General features: G+C 39.1%; 1 protein-coding gene across 1 annotated transcript in view; it reads left to right on the top strand.

Annotated features, from left to right (window-relative positions):
- The window catches only part of ANO2 (anoctamin 2), a 205092-nt gene that overhangs the window by 61699 nt on the left and 124706 nt on the right, over positions 1 to 18687 (top strand). Inside the window, exon 11 of the mRNA XM_086465725.1 lies at positions 16748 to 16882. Within this exon, the coding sequence (XP_086321851.1) occupies positions 16748 to 16882 (135 nt within the window). The remainder of the gene's footprint in view (positions 1 to 16747; positions 16883 to 18687) is intronic.

Below are 18687 nucleotides of genomic sequence, written 5' to 3'. Positions count from 1 at the left end.
AGTGAGATGTTTCAAATCGGCAGATGACTGTGAGACCATCAAATCTTACTGAGGTTCTGCAAGGCTTTGAAATTTCTTGGGTTTTGCCTGTAACGGTTTTGTGCAGGTTTTATACACTTTTTGAATACCAGTTATTTCAGGCCACGTATGAAGTAGGTAAACTCAGAATAAGATTACAACACCTGGTATGTTGTTAGTAAATATTACAAATATTAAGTTAGACTGTGACTGGCTAGAGGAACCTGAGAGCTCAGCTGAATTAAAAATAGAGGTACATCTGCTTACACTCCATCTTTATTTGTATTTTGCAGTCTCCATTATGATGTTTCACTATACTGATATAATTTCATAGAAACTCTGTGGTTTAAACTTCTGTGAGAAAGAAGGACCAGACATGTGCAATTGATTCTCTGTTCTCAGAGCTGATTTTTCTTGCTTTTATCTTCCATACTTTACTTGACTGCAAGCTTTACTGTTACCACTAAAATAAATGTGGTTTTTATTTTGTGGGTAATGTTGGAGCTTTAGAATATATATACCTGAAGAATTACCACCCTTTTCTTTCTGCAACTGAAATAGGCTTTTGCACTTCTGTACTGTGGCAGGGATTTTTGCTCATTCTCAGTGTGGATGCTTATTCCCTTGGCAAACACCAGCCACACTTTGTGGATTTTGAGAATTTACTGTGATCCTTCTTTCTTAGATTGATTAGACTATACCCAACATTTTTCTGGTTATGGGAGCACTGTGTAACTTAACAAGTTTATACTCAGGCTTTTATGGATAGAAGCAGCAGCATTATACTCAAAACCTGTTCTGACTGATGTTTCAAATACATTAACTCTGTTGAAGTATGTTGCTTAAATAATATACACATCCCCAGATTAATTAGACTTTTAAGTCTAATTTTTAATACAGCTTGCAGTGTAAAACTTTTTAACTATTCCTATTCCTATTATGCTGGAAGACTGGATATGGTACTGTAGAATTATTATAAATCATTCCCGGTGTGTCAGTACCTTGCTTCTGGCCATACGGTTGTTACCAGTTTCCATATGACTGTACACCAAAGCTAGGAACCACTTATTTGTCATGCTCACTCTTGGCACAGACTGGAGATTCTCTGAGATCTCCTCTAAGGTGCTGATATCCTGAGGGAATGCTGACTGCAGAGACAGTGTTATAATATTTTCAAGTTCTTAATAACATAAAACCAAATAAAGGACCATTGCGATATCTGCTGACAGTTCCATTCACCCCTCTGTCTTAATCTGTAAAAGTATTCTATCTTTATGCACCTCTTTCGGCTATAGGGAAAAGCTAGTATTTTGTAAATTAGGAAATGCAGTTGTTAGTGAGGAGGGTTACACCAAATGAGCAAATGGTGGGTGTTATGTATTTCTATTCTACAGCAAAACAATTTCAGTCAAAAACTTTGAAGGAATATGTAGTGCAGATCATGCAGACAGTACAGTGTGAAGTGAGGGTTGATTTTAAAAATGTTTATAACATCCTGTCTCTCAGTGCACATCCAGATATCAAATAACATTGCTTAATACAAGACCTGGCTAACACAGTCCTTTATTTTCAAAAGCATATGAATGTCTAAATATAGCCGTATGAATTTAGTTTTTGCCTTTCATATATGTCTATTTTCAACTCAGATGAAGAGGATGCTAAACATTTTTTGAGAGGGAAATAGCGATTTATTTGCTACAGATGTCTTAAGATAGAAGTTCTGAAAATGGTTTACCTCCTTTTTCAGCCACCTTTAGACCTGGGAAGCATAAGTGATATGTTGAGTAGAGGATCAAAGTTGCAGTTCTAGGACATGCAGGGCTCTAGAGGTTTGTCTGTTATAATACACTTGTTTTCTTATCCTAATTTAAGTATTGTTTTCTACTAGAGAGGAGTTTCTCTGCTGTAGCTTTCTTGTAGGAGTGAGATTATCAACAGTAATTCCTCTCAATCCTTGTAATGTAATGTAAAAGATTTTATAAACATCTGTGGTTTGGTGATTTTTTTTCTATTTTGATGATCTTTTCTCAAATGAAGATGACTTCAAACCCAGATTTTAGCAATTTTTGAAGTTAATGCATTTGTTAGTTTCCTAAAGGGTAATACTACTCTTGATCCAGAGACAGGGAGGACACTTCCTAGGAGTTTTATGAACCTGCATAAAGAAAACATGTTTTATGATTTTTTAATAAATGTTATAGTATGCTAATTAAAGTTTTAACAACGTGATTCTAGAATTAATAGGTTGTCCTTAGACCTGCCCTCTGCTCAAAACAGGGCTGGCTTGAAAGCCAGATCAAATTGCTCATGAGTCTTGAAATCTCTAAGGATGGAGATCACACAGCTTCTCTGGGCACTCTTTCCAGAGTGCACTTCTCTCAGGGGGAAGAAATTTTTCCTTCTGTCCGGACCAAATTTTCCTTGGTACAACTTGCAGCCGTTGTCTCTTGTCTTTCAGCAGTGCACCTCTAATGAGTTATAGCAAGTCAAGAAAATATACAGCAAGTATAAGGAATACAGTAGAATTTATAATAAATTATATTTCTGGTTGAATGAAACCTTTATCACTTAGGAGCTCTAAATGAGAGATGAAGTAAGTATGCTGTTACTGATATCACAGAGGTGGTTATCCTTTTGAGACAAAGGCTTACTTAACTCCTGGAAAACTTGCAAGTAGTCTTCTTAATGGACATCTTGAAGCACCTGCAGATGGGAACCCATATATGAACTGAAATTCCAGATACGGGACCATTATCATAGATTGGAGGTCCCCTTTTGTTATCTTGTTATTACTATCCAATTACCTCACCCTAGGGACATCAAGCAGAGCCAGCTCATTTTTAATTGTGATGGAGCTTATTTTAATATTAGTGCTTCTAAAAGGTCCCAGCTTATGAACTCCTGCTAACCTGTCTCATTTTTCTTGTTCTCATTTCTATTGCCAGGACTTCATGTAACTTATTAATAACTAACAGGCTACATTATCTATAGCGTGATTATTTTCAAAGCTCTGAGTGCCTGTATGTGCTTATCTTGCTGTAAAGCCTAAAACTGGGAAGACATGGTCATTGTAAAGTTTAAGATTGTATATACAAGTAACTCTTTTTGCAAGAGTAGGTGGAAAAGTGTGTTAAACAAAATATTATTTATAGTATACACCATGTAAATCAAGTCTTGGGAGTTTCTGTTACTCAAACTGTCTGCCTAATATATTTCCTCCTTCCTATTTTTAACTATGTTTTTCTTTGGTATGGAAAATTGTTTCAACTTCGTGTGTAATGAATTCTGGCCCTTCATTGCATGTGCCTGTGTTGAACCTGCTCTTGACCAAACAGTCACCAGTTCCCTCCCTGTTCCTGCATTTGAATGCTGTCTTCCTAAAGGACGGCAGCCTGGAGCTTTCTCTTCCTGGCAATTTTCAAAGCAATGACAGACCTATGATATTCTGAAGTTTGATTGTCTTTGCTCTGGATACTGTTGCCTTCACTCCCAGTGTCTTTGGGCCTGTGTGGTGCAGCGTTCAATGTAACCAGTCAGGCCCCAAAAGTGTTATTACTGGTTTGCCTTTTTACCTTTTTTCTTCTTTCATCAAACTTCACCAAACCCCCCCCCCAAAATGCATATATCTGCCTACCCTACTGAGGATAAACTTTAGTTTTAAAGGCGTGATAAAATAAGAAAAGGGAAGTTCTGTTGATGAGGTATTTTTATTGACTTTAGAGACAAATGTTTCTTCCTTGGTGAAAGTGTGGTTAAGCTCAATTTCTGGTACAGCATTCCCCTAACTGTGGCCATCTATCCTGCTTAATACAGTAGAATATCACTGCTTGTTTCACCACCGTACCCACATCTTCATCTCTTGGGAGAGAAAATTTTCCTCGACATGTCATCTAGAACTCTAAGAGCTTGAAAATAAAGGTCTATGGTGCCCTCCCTAATTCCAGAGGTACACTCCAATGTTGTTCAATTATTGTTTATGCTAACTTCGGAGTTATTGATCCTCAAAGTTCAGATTCTCCTGTAAGTTTTAATTCCTTTTCTTCACTGTCACTCATTCATTATTATTGAGAATTAACCTAATCAAATGTCTGATCTTTAATTTTTTATACAATGTAACCACTTTGGCAGAAAATAAGCTTATCTATTATAAGTAGATAAGTAATACGTGCTTATCTAACAGGGATTAAACAACCCTCTCTAGTGGTTGTCTTGGAGCTAAGCGTAATCAGTCCAGACTAATATTTTGGGAAAGAGATATCAGCATCCCATGCTGTGGTGGGCTGGCTGACCCAGCAGGTCAGTCTTACACTTCCCAGATTGGCAACAAATACTTGTATCTTTTTTGAAAGTCAGGATTCAAAGCAGGGAACAGTGAGGCCTGCCTCCCACATACAGCCAGCAGACTGAGAGCAGCAAGCTCCTTTCACACCCTCCCTCTGCTACGCTCACGTGACTATCACCAGCTTCGATAAGGCTGCAGAGAGAAAACTCCACCACGGTGGATGTGCAGGGTAATATCTAGTTCCTGATGCCTGGAGAATAGTTATGTTACGCACTTCTCTGTCTGCTGAAGCAACTGCTAGGTCAGGTGGTTATTTACTGCCTTCTAAGTAAGACATCACTTACGGTACGGGGTCTGTACGCTATTACAATGAGGAGCTTTTCTCTACCTGACAGTTTGATTCCTTATTTAACAGAAATGCCTTTTCAGTTGAAACCAAGTATGTTTCAGGCTTACCCATTGGTTATTTTATAGCCCCTTTTCATCACTAATGCTAGTGAGGTACTCCTAATTTTTCAGGGTTCTCTTTCCCTTTGAGGGAGGAGGGAGGTTGCTTGCTTTCTTTTTGGATATTAGTGATCAGTGTGTTGAGTGTTGTCCTTTCCCCCTTAGTCTAGTGAATTACTGTAGCATTCTTCTGAGACAATACTGATTTATAGGATCCTGGAGAAGGGTCCCTTTACGCCAGGTGGGTCATGACAGTAAAAGAAAGTTCCTCTTGGTAAATCACTAAGTTACTCAATTCCCATACAGAAATATGGGAACACTATGAAGTTCTTCCCTGACCATCTTAGCAGGCATGTCTTCAACAGTCACCAAGATTCTGAGGATTTATGCAAGGAATTCTCTATTAGGAAAAAGAGAAACCAGCTTTAAGCCTGGGAAAGTGCAGTAATTGAACAAACATAGCATTAAGGAGAAAAATGCCCATGAGCTCTACCAGTAACTTTGGCAGTATTCCATCCAGCTCCTTCCAAACCTATGCTGAGAATGTGCCTGAGGCAATAATCTGAGCGTATCTTCTCACTATAACTCTTTTGCACTTTGAGTCCAACATCTTTTTATAGTTCCAAGGAGCTCCACAACAAAGATTCATTCCCAACACGGGGTACATTCTACTCACAGTTCATCATCATTAAAGCACTAGGTACACTGGGAAGTGCTATGCCAGCATTCACTAAGCCTTGATGTTGTCCTTCGTGCCAGTTTTTATAGCAGAGAGCTTCCTGGAGGCAGCCAGAAGCAGTTGGGACCCTGGATCAGAGTCCTAGATGTTGAGAAAGAAACACTTTCTCCATCGTTATAATTCTTCCCCCTTTGCAGTGCCTGTGTGATCTCATTCCTCCTTGTTGCAGTTTAACCCCAGCCAGCAATTATGCACCATATAGCCGCTTGCTCACTCTGCCCCTGTAGTGGGATGGGGGAGAGAATCAGAAAACAAAAAGTAAAACTCATGAGTTGAGATAAAAGCAGTTTAATAGGACAGAAAAGGGAGATAAAATAATAATAATAATAGAATATACAAAACAAGTGATCCACAGTACAATTGCTTACCACCCATTGACCAATGCCTAGCCAAATCCCTGGGCTGTGGTTGACACCTCCTGGCCAACCCCTCCCAGTTTATATACTGAGCATGGTGTCCTATGGTATGGAATATTGGCTAGTTCAGGTCAGCTGTCCTGAACGTGCTCCCTCCCAGCTTCTTATGCACCTGCTCACTTGCCAGAGTATGGGAAACTCAAAAATCCTTGACTTAGGATAAGCACTACTTAGCAACAACTAAAACATCATTGTGTTATCAACATTATTCTCACACTAAATCCAAAACACAATGATATATCAGTTACTAGGAAGAAAAGTAACTCTGTCCTAGCTGAAACCAGGACACCCCTCATGATCCCAGTTTATTTATGAATGAACTTTTGTATCATGTCTTACGTCGATTAAATGGACTGCATATTAGATGCTTGATGCTAGGACAGCATTTTTCATCTGCAGTAGTAGGGAGTTTCCCTTCCACCCCTGGAACTTTTCGTCACAGGGCTTACATGAGTGCTCCAGCCTGTGTTTATTGCAAAGCAGAGCGTTTTTGCTCATGGTGCATAAATCACTGAAGAATTTGTATTGAATTATTCTGCTGGATACAGGCCTGTGACCGGAGTGAGATGATTTACTTACAGCTCTGCATTTCATAGACTTTGCCAGTGCTGTAGGAAGTGGTTGTCTCTCTGTCTGTTTTGGCAAGAGCTTGATCTTATTTATTGGTACTTGTATGAGAAATGGAATTTTAAGCCAGTAGGCTTGTATTGCAGTGGTGAGGAAAAACAGATCCCTGCTTTCTGATAAACATAATTCCTAGGCTTCAGGTCACTGTTTGAGTGCAAAGATCCTCATTACCATCCAGATTCCTCACTCCTTCAGTGGGATTTTCAAAAGTTAGATCCAGCAAAGGATATGCCTATCTACATAAGGACTTATGCAAAGCCAAGGCTCTGAAGACTGGAATTGATTCTGTACAGCTTCCTGGTGCCTCCCCCTTGGATTGTGTAGTTTTGTAAGCAGCTAGATTTCAGTTTTATCTATGCACGGAACTGTCTCAGGCTAAGCTGCGTAGTCCTTGTACAACACCTTCTCTTCTCCAGGCAAAACAATCTCTGCTTTCAGCCTTTTTCTGATATGTGAGGTACTCCAATCACTTAATTATCCTTGTGGCCCTTCACTGGACGCTCTCCAGTATGTCCATGTCTCACTTGTGCTGAGGAGCCCAGCACTGGACACAGCACTCTTACTGTGGCCTCAGCAGTGCTGAGCAGAGAGGAGGATCACCTCCCTTGACCTGCTGGCAGTAGTTTGTCTAAAGTGACTTGGCAATGTGGTTTAGGGGTGTACTTGGTAGAATAGTGTTAATGGTTGGACTTGGTGATCTCAAAGGTCTTTTCCAACCTGAATGATTCTATGGATACCATTCACCTTCTTTTCAGCAAGGGTGCATTGATGGTTCATGTTCAACCTGGTGTGCATCAGGCCCCACAGGTTCTGCCAAACTGCTTTCCAGCCAGGTGCCTCCCAGCATATATTGGTGCATAGGGTTGTTCTTCCCCGGGTACAGGACTTTGCACTTCTCCTTGTTGAACTTTATGAACTTCTTGTCAGCTCATTTTTCCAGCTTGTTGAGGTCCCTTTGGATGGCAACATGACCCTCTGGAATATCAGCCACTCCTCCCAGCTTTGTGTTATCTGCAGACTTGCTGAGGACATGCTTCGCTCCATCATCCAAATCATTAATGAAGATGTTAAACAGGTCTGGACCCACTATTGACCCCTGGGATACACTGCTAGTCACTGGCCTCCAACTAGACTTTATGCTACCCTCTGGGTCTGGCCATTCGGACAGTTTCCAATGCACCTCACTGTCTGCTCATCGAGCCCATATATCAACAGCTGCTCTGTGAGGATCTTATGGGAGACAGCGTCAAAGGCCTTACTGAAGTCCAGATAGACAATATTTACTGCTCTCCCCTCATCTACCAGGCCAATCACTTCATCATAGAAGTTATCCAGTTGATCAAGCGTGACTTCTCCTTGGTGAAGCCGTGCTGACAACTTGTGATGATTTTCTCATCTTTAATGTGTCTGGAAATGATTTCCAAGATTAGCTGCTCCACCACCTTCCCTGGGATTGAAGTGGGGCAGATCAGCCTGTAGTTCCTTGGGTCCTCCTTCTTGCCCTTCCTGAAGATGGGGGTGACATTTGTTTTCCTCCAGTCTTTGGGCACTTCTCTGAGTTGCCATGATCTATCAAAGATTACTGAGAGCAGCCTTGCAATGACATCTGCCAGCTTCCTCAGAACTCCTGAATGCACCCCATCAGGCCCATGGACTTACGTGTCTCCAGTTTGCTTAAGTATTCCCTGACCTGATTCTCTTCCACCAAGGCTACATTTTCCTTGCTGCAACCTTTCCCCCTGGTCTCTGGGACCTGGGATTCCTGAAGGCCTGAAAGATAATGAATCAGAAACTTCTGCATGTGGCTACCTTACAGGATGCATTTGAAGGTGCTTTCTTTGCCTTTCCATTTGTCACAGTTTCAGAAGTCTTGAGGACTACCAGTTTAAATTTTAGTTAAACAAGAAGTTCTGTAACTCTCTTATTGTCTCAAAATGACAAGAGGCAAGCCTTGCTATCTCAAGGTGTGCACTAATACTGTGACTGAAAAAGAATTTATTATACTTGTCCTCTATTGGAAATTATACATCTGTTTATTAGCCACTAGATGGTGTCTATCTGACAGTAGTAAGTGCAAGTGTTTATACGTATTTACTCACTAAAGCAAATACATGAAATGAATTCAGTTTCTATGGTAAAGTTTAGCTATATTAATTTGAAAAGCAAGAAAGCTTTCATGAAATATTAGTTATTATAAATCAGAGTTATTTATGAAAAGAAGTCAGTATTTGAACTTCAAAGTCTGTTACCCTACCTGATGAAAAACATGCAAATTATCTTGTGAAAACTGAAGATTAGGCAAGTGATAAAATATCAGTGACCCCACATTTGTTCAAGGTAAAAACTTGGGTAAACAACTCATTTGCAAGTAAAGAAAATCCAGAAAAGCAAGTCATGATAGGTGTTAGAAAAATAGGAAGAAAGAGACCAGGTAACCTCCCTGCCAGTCTGAAAGAAAGGTTAATTTGCTGTATCATATTAAATAGGTTACTCCTTGTTTGTAGGAGCTTGTAGAGTTTATTATGAGAGAAAATGTTACATGTATAACTGAATGAATATTTGTTTCTTACCTAAAGCATCACTTGGTGTGCTGGGGTGTTTATGAAGCGAAACTGTACTCCCTTCCTCATAGGTAACATCTGTTGACTTACATTAGTCAGGCTACCTGCTGTTGATTTTTAATTTGCCAGATTTGGAAGGTTACTGAGATTTTTGAATGTTAAAGCGCGCTAGAGAATAAAGGAAAGAAAGCTAAAGAGAGACACTGAGTGTACATAGGTTGTCTTACGCATGAGTTCCTAGAAGTCACGGGACCAAAACTGCATAAAAATGTCTCTAGTGGCTACTGCAGCCTTGGAGACATGTAGAACATTTTCAGGCAAAGAACATGACAGACATCAATAGAATAATGTAATCAGGCACTTAATACTTTCAAAGCTGCATAAGGTTAAGGACTGCTATTACTGCACCTAAAGTGCAGTACTATGTATGAGTACATTATTATTTTTATGTTCCTGCAAATCACTTTCTCTTTGTGTCTAGCTCTCTGACAAAAAGTCTCTTTAACTGTGGGGATATGGACACTTTACAGGTCATGCACAAATCAAAAAATGCTCTGTAGAAGCACTGAAGCTTTGTGTTCTCCCATAACAGAGGGGAGAATGATGCTACAGTGTTTCTGGCTAACCAGCATCATGTTGCTTGCTTATACAATTGGTAGTCAGCCTTAATTTCTGTCTCCGTCACATTACATGCCTACTTATTATGCTTCTATTGTTTGTATTATAGTTAGTAAACAAAGGCTTTTTTCAACTATGCCCTTTCAGTTGTATTCTGACAATTTCTTGGGAAAGAAGCAATAAGGTTTGTGAATCTATAAAGCTCAGTGAGTGGTTTGTCCTGATTTTATTTTTTATGGGGTAAGGTTTGATCTTTTGCTATTTTAGATTGCAGTTAATACACAAATTCTGTGGTTTTTATTCCAGATATTTCTCCCAGGTTTTTGAATATACTAGGATTCGAGAACCTGAATACTTCCTTCCTCCATACACATTACCTTCTCCCTAAACAGAACCCTGTTACTATGTTGAATAGTACTTGTTTCTTAAGAGCGAAGAGACTAGGGGAAAACATAGTTCTCTATCTACATGAATTTCATATTTTCTTTTGTCTAAGGAGTTGCAATATTTTGGAAGTCTTTTTTTTTTCTCCTATAATGGATCACAAGTAGTATTTAACAGTGCTTTGGAAGAAAATACATCTGCGGCTGCTATTATTTGTAATTTATGCGGGTTTCATTCCAGACTTCATGTACCATTGGATGACACAGCAAATATTTGTTAACTGATGGTTTCAAAGAAGAACTTTAACTAAAAGGGCTTGAGTAAATGGCTCTTGTGGCATCTTACTTCATTCTACTTTCAGGCAAGAAGTGACTGATTCGTTTGTTGGTCTTTGATGAACGTCTTTAGTCAGAAGCACTGCAGATGACTTAGTGCATTACTTGCTAGAGAAAAACACACAGGGTATGAAGTCTTCTATGGAAATCAAAAGCCAGGCTGTGGATCTGAACCGGTTTCCAGGTCTTACTGCTCTGGTACCAAGTGTTTCAAACTGAATGAGGCACATTTGCAGATGTGGACGTAAACATGAACATTAGAGCTAGCTTTCAGCATTTAGGGTTTGATCTAGGATTCTTGCATGGGCTTATCAACTATTTTCACAAACATCCGTATAATCACTCTCTACTGGACAGTCTTGATCTTTATCTCCAGTTTAGGGAAAACCACATGCTCTTACCTTGGACAGAGGCTCCTTTCTTTGTTTTCTGTATGCAGAACCACCTGGCCTTTCTAATGCACTTTTTCTTTCCTGCCTCATACTCAGCTGCATTGTAATTTAGCTGAGGTTCTGTAGTCGGTTTTTTTCCTCCTCTTAAAATTTTAATAAAAATGTTTTTCCGTTTCTTGGCAAGTTGTTCCAAGGGGTGCGGACTTCTGCCAGGAGCCTTTCTTGGCTTCCATATTGCTCCATTTGGTGCACTCTCTGTGTATCTGGATTTAGCACTGATATGTTTCTTCTTGGGACTGTCTGGACTGAATATGTGCATATATGCTGTCAGGCACAAACAGGGTAGAAATCTCTAGGATCTCTGGATGCACAGCAGCCTCTGTACTGCTGCTGAGCAGTAATTCCACCCAGGTGTCCCAGATGGTTGTAATAAATGCTTGAATCCTACCCTGAGAAAATTTTCAAGTGGAGAAAAATCCAGAAAAGTTTGGACATAGGCAACTCTACCTGGAGGGAAATTGTGGGATGCAGAGATGTTGTGTCCTGTTCCTGATTCTGTTATAGTAACAGGGATTTTCTCAATACTTCAGCAGTCTTTCTGAAATTAACCTACAGTTTTGAGGTTTTGAGTTGGAAACTGTAATTTGGTGGGAACTGTTATCTCAGAAACAAAGAAAAATCTCCTGTGTTTTGAACTCAATGTGTGCTAGAAATTAGTTCTATGTTGGTAAGAGTGGGCATTAAACCTTCAGCTTAATGGTAGATTTTCTTAAGGTGACAAAGCCCCCTGAAGGAATTATTTGTGTTCCCGACCCTCTACAACAGGGTGCCATTTCTTCCACTGATCTCCTGATTGCTCCTATTCAGAGCAATGGGAGAACAGTCAGAGATGTTCACAGGACCACAGTGTGAACTGGCTTGCTGTGGGTGAGGAAGGGAATGCACATCTGGGCTGGAAGCTGGGGAGGGAAAGAAAGTTTCTAAACTGGCTCTGGTAGCAGAGATGTTCTGACATGAAGCTATACTTTCAGAGGACTGCTTGTCCTTTTTCCTGACAGTAGAAACACCAGAATTTTGTCCACAATCTGTGTGAATATGTTTTTTTTTTTGAAGGCACAAATGATACATGTGACTTGTTTGACCATTTGCACAGGGGAAAGCCTACCCAGCTGTAATGCAGCTGTGAATCAGTTTAGTTTTGCATACAAACTATTGCATAGAAACTGTTTCACCACCATAGAGGTGGTGGAATGAATTGTTGCAAACTTGAAATAACAGCTGGCCTAGAATGAGTATGGAAATTAAAAAACTGAAGAGTTTTGACATGTATTCCAGTTAGGTGACTCAGTGTCCACAGCATCTTTTTCTCGCTTTTTAAACTTTGTTCCTGAATGACTCCAGAGTTCTTTCCAGTGTGTGTCACACACCACATGCTTTATTCACATTCCAGGTACCCCACACTTGTTTTCACAGAGTCAAAAAATAAGGGTTTTTGTCCTTCTCTCTTTCTCCATTCTTCCCCAAATCTTACTCTATTTGTAAATTGCACAACTTGGAATGGAAGCACTGTGACCAATATGCAAGCATAGAGTTTAATTATCAGTTCTTCTTTTTGATGTTGGTTTGGCAACCAGACGGACAGAAGTGCATTGCAGATGTGTGGATCAAGTGCTATATGGGCAAAAGAGAGAGGACTGAGTAAACATTTTCACTGCATCCTTCTCAATAGTTATTCTATCTCTGCCATGAGAGGGAATATGCTTTCTACAGGTGGGGGTTGTTACAGATTTTTTCGTGCTATTTCTGATCATTTCCTTGGTGTGCAACTTTTGCTCAGCTTCTGAAGGAGTTATGGATGATTTGGCCAAATCATTTCTTAAAGGCATGATTCTTACTCAATATAACTTAGTGCCTGGTAGGTGGCCATTTTACCAGCACTCAAAAAGTTTTCTGAAGTGAAAGGAACAAAATTTTGCATTATACTGTGACAACACACAGAACAGGATGTTTGGCTGCTGCTTCTTATAAGAGTAGTACACACTCATTATCAAAGCCATTTGCCCCTTGCTTTGGATGAGAACTACTGTCCTTGTGGCATATGTGTATATAAAGGGACATTCTCAGCATTATAATACAGCTAATGTGGAAATAAAGGTCAAGCAATGCAGAAGGCATCCTTTTTTTTTGTGGCACTCTGCAATGTGCCATCCATGAGCGTACTTTGGAAAGAATTAGTCCTTAGCTTTGTCTGGATATGTGTGAACTCGATGCAAGTTAGCTACTGAGGTAGGGTGAAACTTTTGTCTCAGTTTTCCTCTTTTTCCATGTCAGCACAAATCGTGAATAATACCCGAGTATAATAAAGTAAGACTGCTTTTATCCCAATGTAAATGAGAGAAGATGCCAAGTTCTTGATGTAAATATACAAAAACTTGTAAAAATTCCTATTTTTGACATACATCTTACTCTACCCTTGAAGAACACTTTTTTTTTCCTCCTCATTCACTACAGTTATTCTATTTTTTTTCGTTTTAGTGTGAAAACTTAGAGGGGCTAATATGTCCGCATTTGAGAAAACTTACCATTCTGCTTTCAAAGTGAAATAGCATTGCAATTTACTAACATAAAACTATTGACTTGAGTAGAGGTGGAACACTTTCAAACCTTTTAAAACTGTGCTGATGTGCCTTTCTTAAGAGATTTTTACAGGGATGCTAGAAAGAAACTGATCTCATGGTATTCTTGAGATCTGAGCCAAAAATAGCTGAATCCACCTGTGAGTGCAGTAGATGTTGTCACAGGTGGTCACAGGTGTTTGCAGAGGCTTGACTCCTATTCAGAGCAGTGGGAGAACAGTTCTGGGGACAAGTCAAAAAGGGAAGGGACATGTCTGTGTCCTGTGATTTTCTAGCTTGATAAACTCAGATTTAAATTTATCATCATACTTCTAAGCACTGTCATTGATTCTCCTTGTATTATTTCACTTTCTGGCACATTGGTGGACTGAGCTTGGCCACAGCAGTCTAAATTATTTTTATTTTTCAAAACAGTTAAGCCACAGAGCGTTTTGCCATTTTCTTCTTGGCAACTGCTTTTTTCCATACTGCCAGGACATTGTTGAGCCCTTCTCACTTTCTCTTGGCGTGGATGCAAATAGCAACTCTTTGCTTTACAGGTTATGGATCACATTTATCACTGAAAGGCTTAAAAATTCTAGAGGAAGCCTCATGAGCCATAAGCTTCAACTTCATTGACCCTGGTCAGCTGCTCTTTACTCTAATGCTTCTGGGATTTGAACATTTTCTGTGCTAATTTGTGGCCCTTTGTCAAAGCAGTAGTCAGTTTAGAAAAGCTCAGATTGTGGACTATTTTTCATGTCCTCTTTGACCTATTTGGAGCACTGTACTAGCTATGCATGTTGCCCAACTCTGCAAGGAGGGAAGGAGTAAGAAAAAGACAATCAGAGTGTAGCTGCTCTCTCTTCCTTCTTGTTCCATGTTGTTAGGATGTGTTCAGTGATGTTTGCCTTACTGTCAGATACAAGGTGTGTTACTTCCCGATCACGAGGAAACTTGAGGGCAAATTGAGTGTCCCTCTGTTCTGTGCTGCTCCAAGGACATTGCTGCTTTATGTTGACTCACGCAGGAGGCTTGAAGAAAAGCTCTGGGCCATCTTATTATTTTTATATTTTAATAAATTATTTTCTCCCTCACTTCATATTAAAAAATATTTAAAAAACAACAAATACGAAAATAAAGAAAAACTACCTCCTAAAAATTACCTCCAAAATTATCTGGCATGTGCCAGGTTACAGGGTAGTCCCACAGTATTCAGATTATATTTGCAACATAAATGTCTACGTTTATAATTTTATAAACTACACTCTCATATAGTATCATATTTCCTTATATTCTGCACAAATGTGATAATCCATATTTCTAAGGTGCTTAAAAACTATGCTGTGGTGTGAATGAAGGGTTACTAAGCTGACATATGTTGTTTAAAGACTAGTTACTGCAAATAGTATTCCCATTCTTACTTGTGCAAGCTGTCTTTCTGAAACAAAAGAGAATTACAAAACTAATTAAGTTATTGCCTTTTGATTCACTCTGTCATGATTCCACTCTTGTTGTTTGATACTTCACACAATCCGTTGCTTATGATAGCCTTGCAAGTGTCAGGTATAGGGGGTGTACTCCTTTCCCAGAAGATTCCTGAAAGTTCCTTCACTTTTGTGCTGGTTCTCCAAGATATGACATCTCCCTATACTGAGGATAATGTTGTCTGAGTATCACCTTAAAGTGCTTTTGTTCTGTTTTCCCTTTTATGATTGCATGTACCCTTCCTAAAGGATAAGTGAGGTTGATTAGACATAAGCAAGTATAGGCAGTCATGTAAGACAACGCTGAAATAGGCATGACTGCACTGCCAGTTTTTGTATATGGGAGCCTAGGAATGTGAAGTTAGCTGCAGCTGTGATGGTGTGAGAACAATAGCAGAGACTGCAGTAATAAAAAACCCCACTGTGCTACCTTTACTCTTTTTATCTGGGCTGGAAATGACTGTGGAAGCTTGTCTTGTTGTCCCATGGCTCTCTGCCTTGGTTGCACTCTTGCCCCTGTCTCTCCTGTGGCAGGAGCAGCCTGGCCCTGAGACCAGGATAAGAAAATCTCTGTTTTGCTTATGCTGCTGAAAGGACTTGAGCTCAACTCTACAGACTTGGAGGTTTGTCATTAAATTCTGTTGGAGTAGAATTGTGTCTGTTAAAAGAAATCCTGGGCCTCCAAAAATCTCATTTAACCATTTTCATTAGGAATAATTTAAATCTGGGGTGCTAAGCTTGAGTAAAAATTTCATAGTGTGAGCAGGTTCAGAATCAATCTCAAAGTGGAATTTTGCTCAGTCTTTCTGAGGAGCAAGTCTTTCTTTTATTAGACATGTTATCTTGAAATTCCTTTTGTTCTTTCCGCCACCATGATATGAATATACATCTCATTGATGCAAATGCAATGTCATGCCTGGAGTGCTCTCTGTATAGCTGCTTTCTGCCCGACATTCCTCAATCTTATTCTCTGGCTTTTGAAATGTTTCTAACTGTGTTGCTTTTTATCTAAATTTAGTCTCATTTTAGTGATGGCGAGTTCTTGAGCTCTCTGAAGCTCTTGATGTTTTGAAATATTTGTAATCACCCCTAAAAGTACTTTGGAATCATCAGTGAGTTTCATCTATGTTTAGTTTACTTCTTGCAGTGTGATTCATGAAGATTTTTGGCTGAGTACTAGCACATATTTATCAACATCTACAGTGAACTGTTCCTCAAAGCAGAAACTGTTTTTAAAAACCAGCTGTGCAGAGACTGTTAATTTGTCAAAAAAATTTTACCCTTTCTGAAAAGCCAGTGCTAAGTGTGCAAGTAAACCTTCCCTCTTTAACAGCAATTCAAGATTACTCGATATCAGAGGATGTTGTCAATATGTTCCCATAGATGTAATTTCCATGACTGTCACCAGTTGATTCCAGGACTACAGAGGCAAAGAATGATGACATATCTAGATACTCTTCTGAGGAGCCGAATCCTTTCCAATGTTTTCTGATAAACATTTGGTTGAAATTCTGCCTCTCTTGATAGAAGTGAGGGATATTTCACTGACTTCATTTAAGAGATGCAAAAGCTGCAGTCTTCCCTGAGCAGATCTAAGTATGTATTAGACAGGAATGTCTTGAACTTCTCAGAACGGAGAACCCCAGACTACCCAAATCACCCCATTCATTTGGTGATACTGACTTCAAGATACTCAGGGTTTTCATCCATGTCTTTGACATTTAGTATTTTAACTTTCAGGGATTGTTAAGAAGCTGTGAAACACATTTGAAAATTATACCCTTGAGACATGCTTTTTTTTTCTTTTTTTCTCTCTTCTTTTTCAGAAAGTATTTTGGTGAAAAGATAGGACTTTATTTTGCATGGCTGGGTTTATACACAGAATTCCTCATTCCATCTTCAGTAGTCGGGATTATTGTATTTCTTTATGGATGTATAACCATTGAGAGTGACATTCCTAGGTAAGCTTCTCTGTGACCAATAATTTGTTACTTGAAAATGATAACACTGTGCTTTTTGTTTATGTTCCTTAATGAGAATAGTTGCTTTAAATATGCCTGAAGAGTAGTGATGTATCATTAACAACCCTGTGAGCACTAGAAATATACATGCATTAAGTAGGGAAGACATTTGAATGACACACATTTATTTGGCTGTTCAGTGTTGCAGATTCCGAAACAGAAATGTTCAGTGAGTCTACTGCATTGTTGTAAATTCTTTTTTATGACCTCTTTTTGCTTTTTATGAATGCACATATCTCCACCCTCACCCAGAAAGACATCATGCAGAAGTCACTGGGGTTAATGAAAATATGCCTTCCACTCTTGGATTACCTTGTTCTTCTTATTAAAATCAAGCTAGTTACACAAGTAAGATGAACAATACTTAGCAGATCTAGCATATTTGGTATCCACAATATTCTCCTTCATGGCAGTTACAAAAAAATGTTGAGTTTTGTGCTGTGTGTTATACTAAACAAAAACTCTCAAATTGACACAATGATGTTAATGTTTGCTTCTCAGTGAAAAAAAAAAAAGGCACTTCCTCTGTTATCTGTGTCTGACTTCTGGTGGAGACAGGATACTGGATTACTAGTACTGCTGGTCAAACTCATTGTGGCAGTTCCTGCATTCTCTCAGATGAACTGGCAACTTTTAAAGTGGGTCATGGTAGCAGGACATTATTACTGATAGACACATGATGAATAACAACACATGTGAGTCAGGGTTTGTTTTCTTAGCTTGATCTGAATGAATGTTGATTGTCTGTGCTTGTCTGTGGGAAAGCTTGTGCTAACATCTAAACTTAAGTGAGATTTATGGCTAAGATGTATCTGCAGCACCCTCTGCTGCCTTTTGAAATAGAAGAGAATATTACTGTAGTGACATGATAGCTGGAAAGAACTGTATGTCTTTCAGGTGATATAATAGTAAACATATTGATACTACAGTTTGAATAGTTCTTTTTTCTTTTGAAGTCTTAGAAAAAATGCTATTTAATGATGGTCAGCATAGGAACAACCATAATCACAATACACAATATGCTAGCTGTCAGTGAAGCAGTGGTGCAAGTCGTTCTTTAGCTCACAATCCTGGCAAGGACATTTGAGCTTTGCACTACTCAGTTCACCTGAGTAAGACTGTGCAGGTATGAAGGTCTTTGACATACAAACCTTATGAAAAAACCTGAAAGCGTACTCAGCAGTGCCAAGTAGGGTTTGGCTTGATAAAGAGATAGTGTTAATGATTTTTCAAAGATTTTTAGAAGCTCAGTAAATACGTAGCAAATAAGACTAAGAATTAAAATAACAATTTTAAAGTAAAGATTTAAATATCTGTAAGAAGTCTCGTATGTCACTTTTTCCAGAGGACAGCTGAACAAATGCTGTAAACTGAGAGGAAGGAAATACAGTGTATCATCTGAATATATGAGGCAGAAGTGGAAGCTTTCTAGTTTTTATAAGAGTTGCTGCTGGTGGGGAGCTGGTTTTTTTCTTTTTTTTTTTTTTTTTCTTTTTGAAAATTAAGTTAGCACTCTGTACTAGAAAAAGCAGGAGCTATGGAGACTGAGAATGCTGCATTCATATTTAGCATTCAAACTTGAGAACCCCGAAATGTAAAGGTATCTGATTTCCTGAAATCACTGTGCACAATACCTGAACACCCCTAAAACGTATTAGAATGGGTGCCTAAAATAACTACCCACACTTGAAGAACTTAGCCAAAACTTTATTGCAGATGGTACTACAGATGAGAATTGGTGTTAA

The sequence above is a fragment of the Leptosomus discolor genome, chromosome 1, assembly GCF_034619465.1.
Source record: "Leptosomus discolor isolate bLepDis1 chromosome 1, bLepDis1.hap2, whole genome shotgun sequence".
NCBI classification, from domain to species: Eukaryota; Metazoa; Chordata; class Aves; order Leptosomiformes; family Leptosomidae; genus Leptosomus; species Leptosomus discolor.
This window is presented reverse-complemented; position numbering and strand designations above follow the sequence as displayed.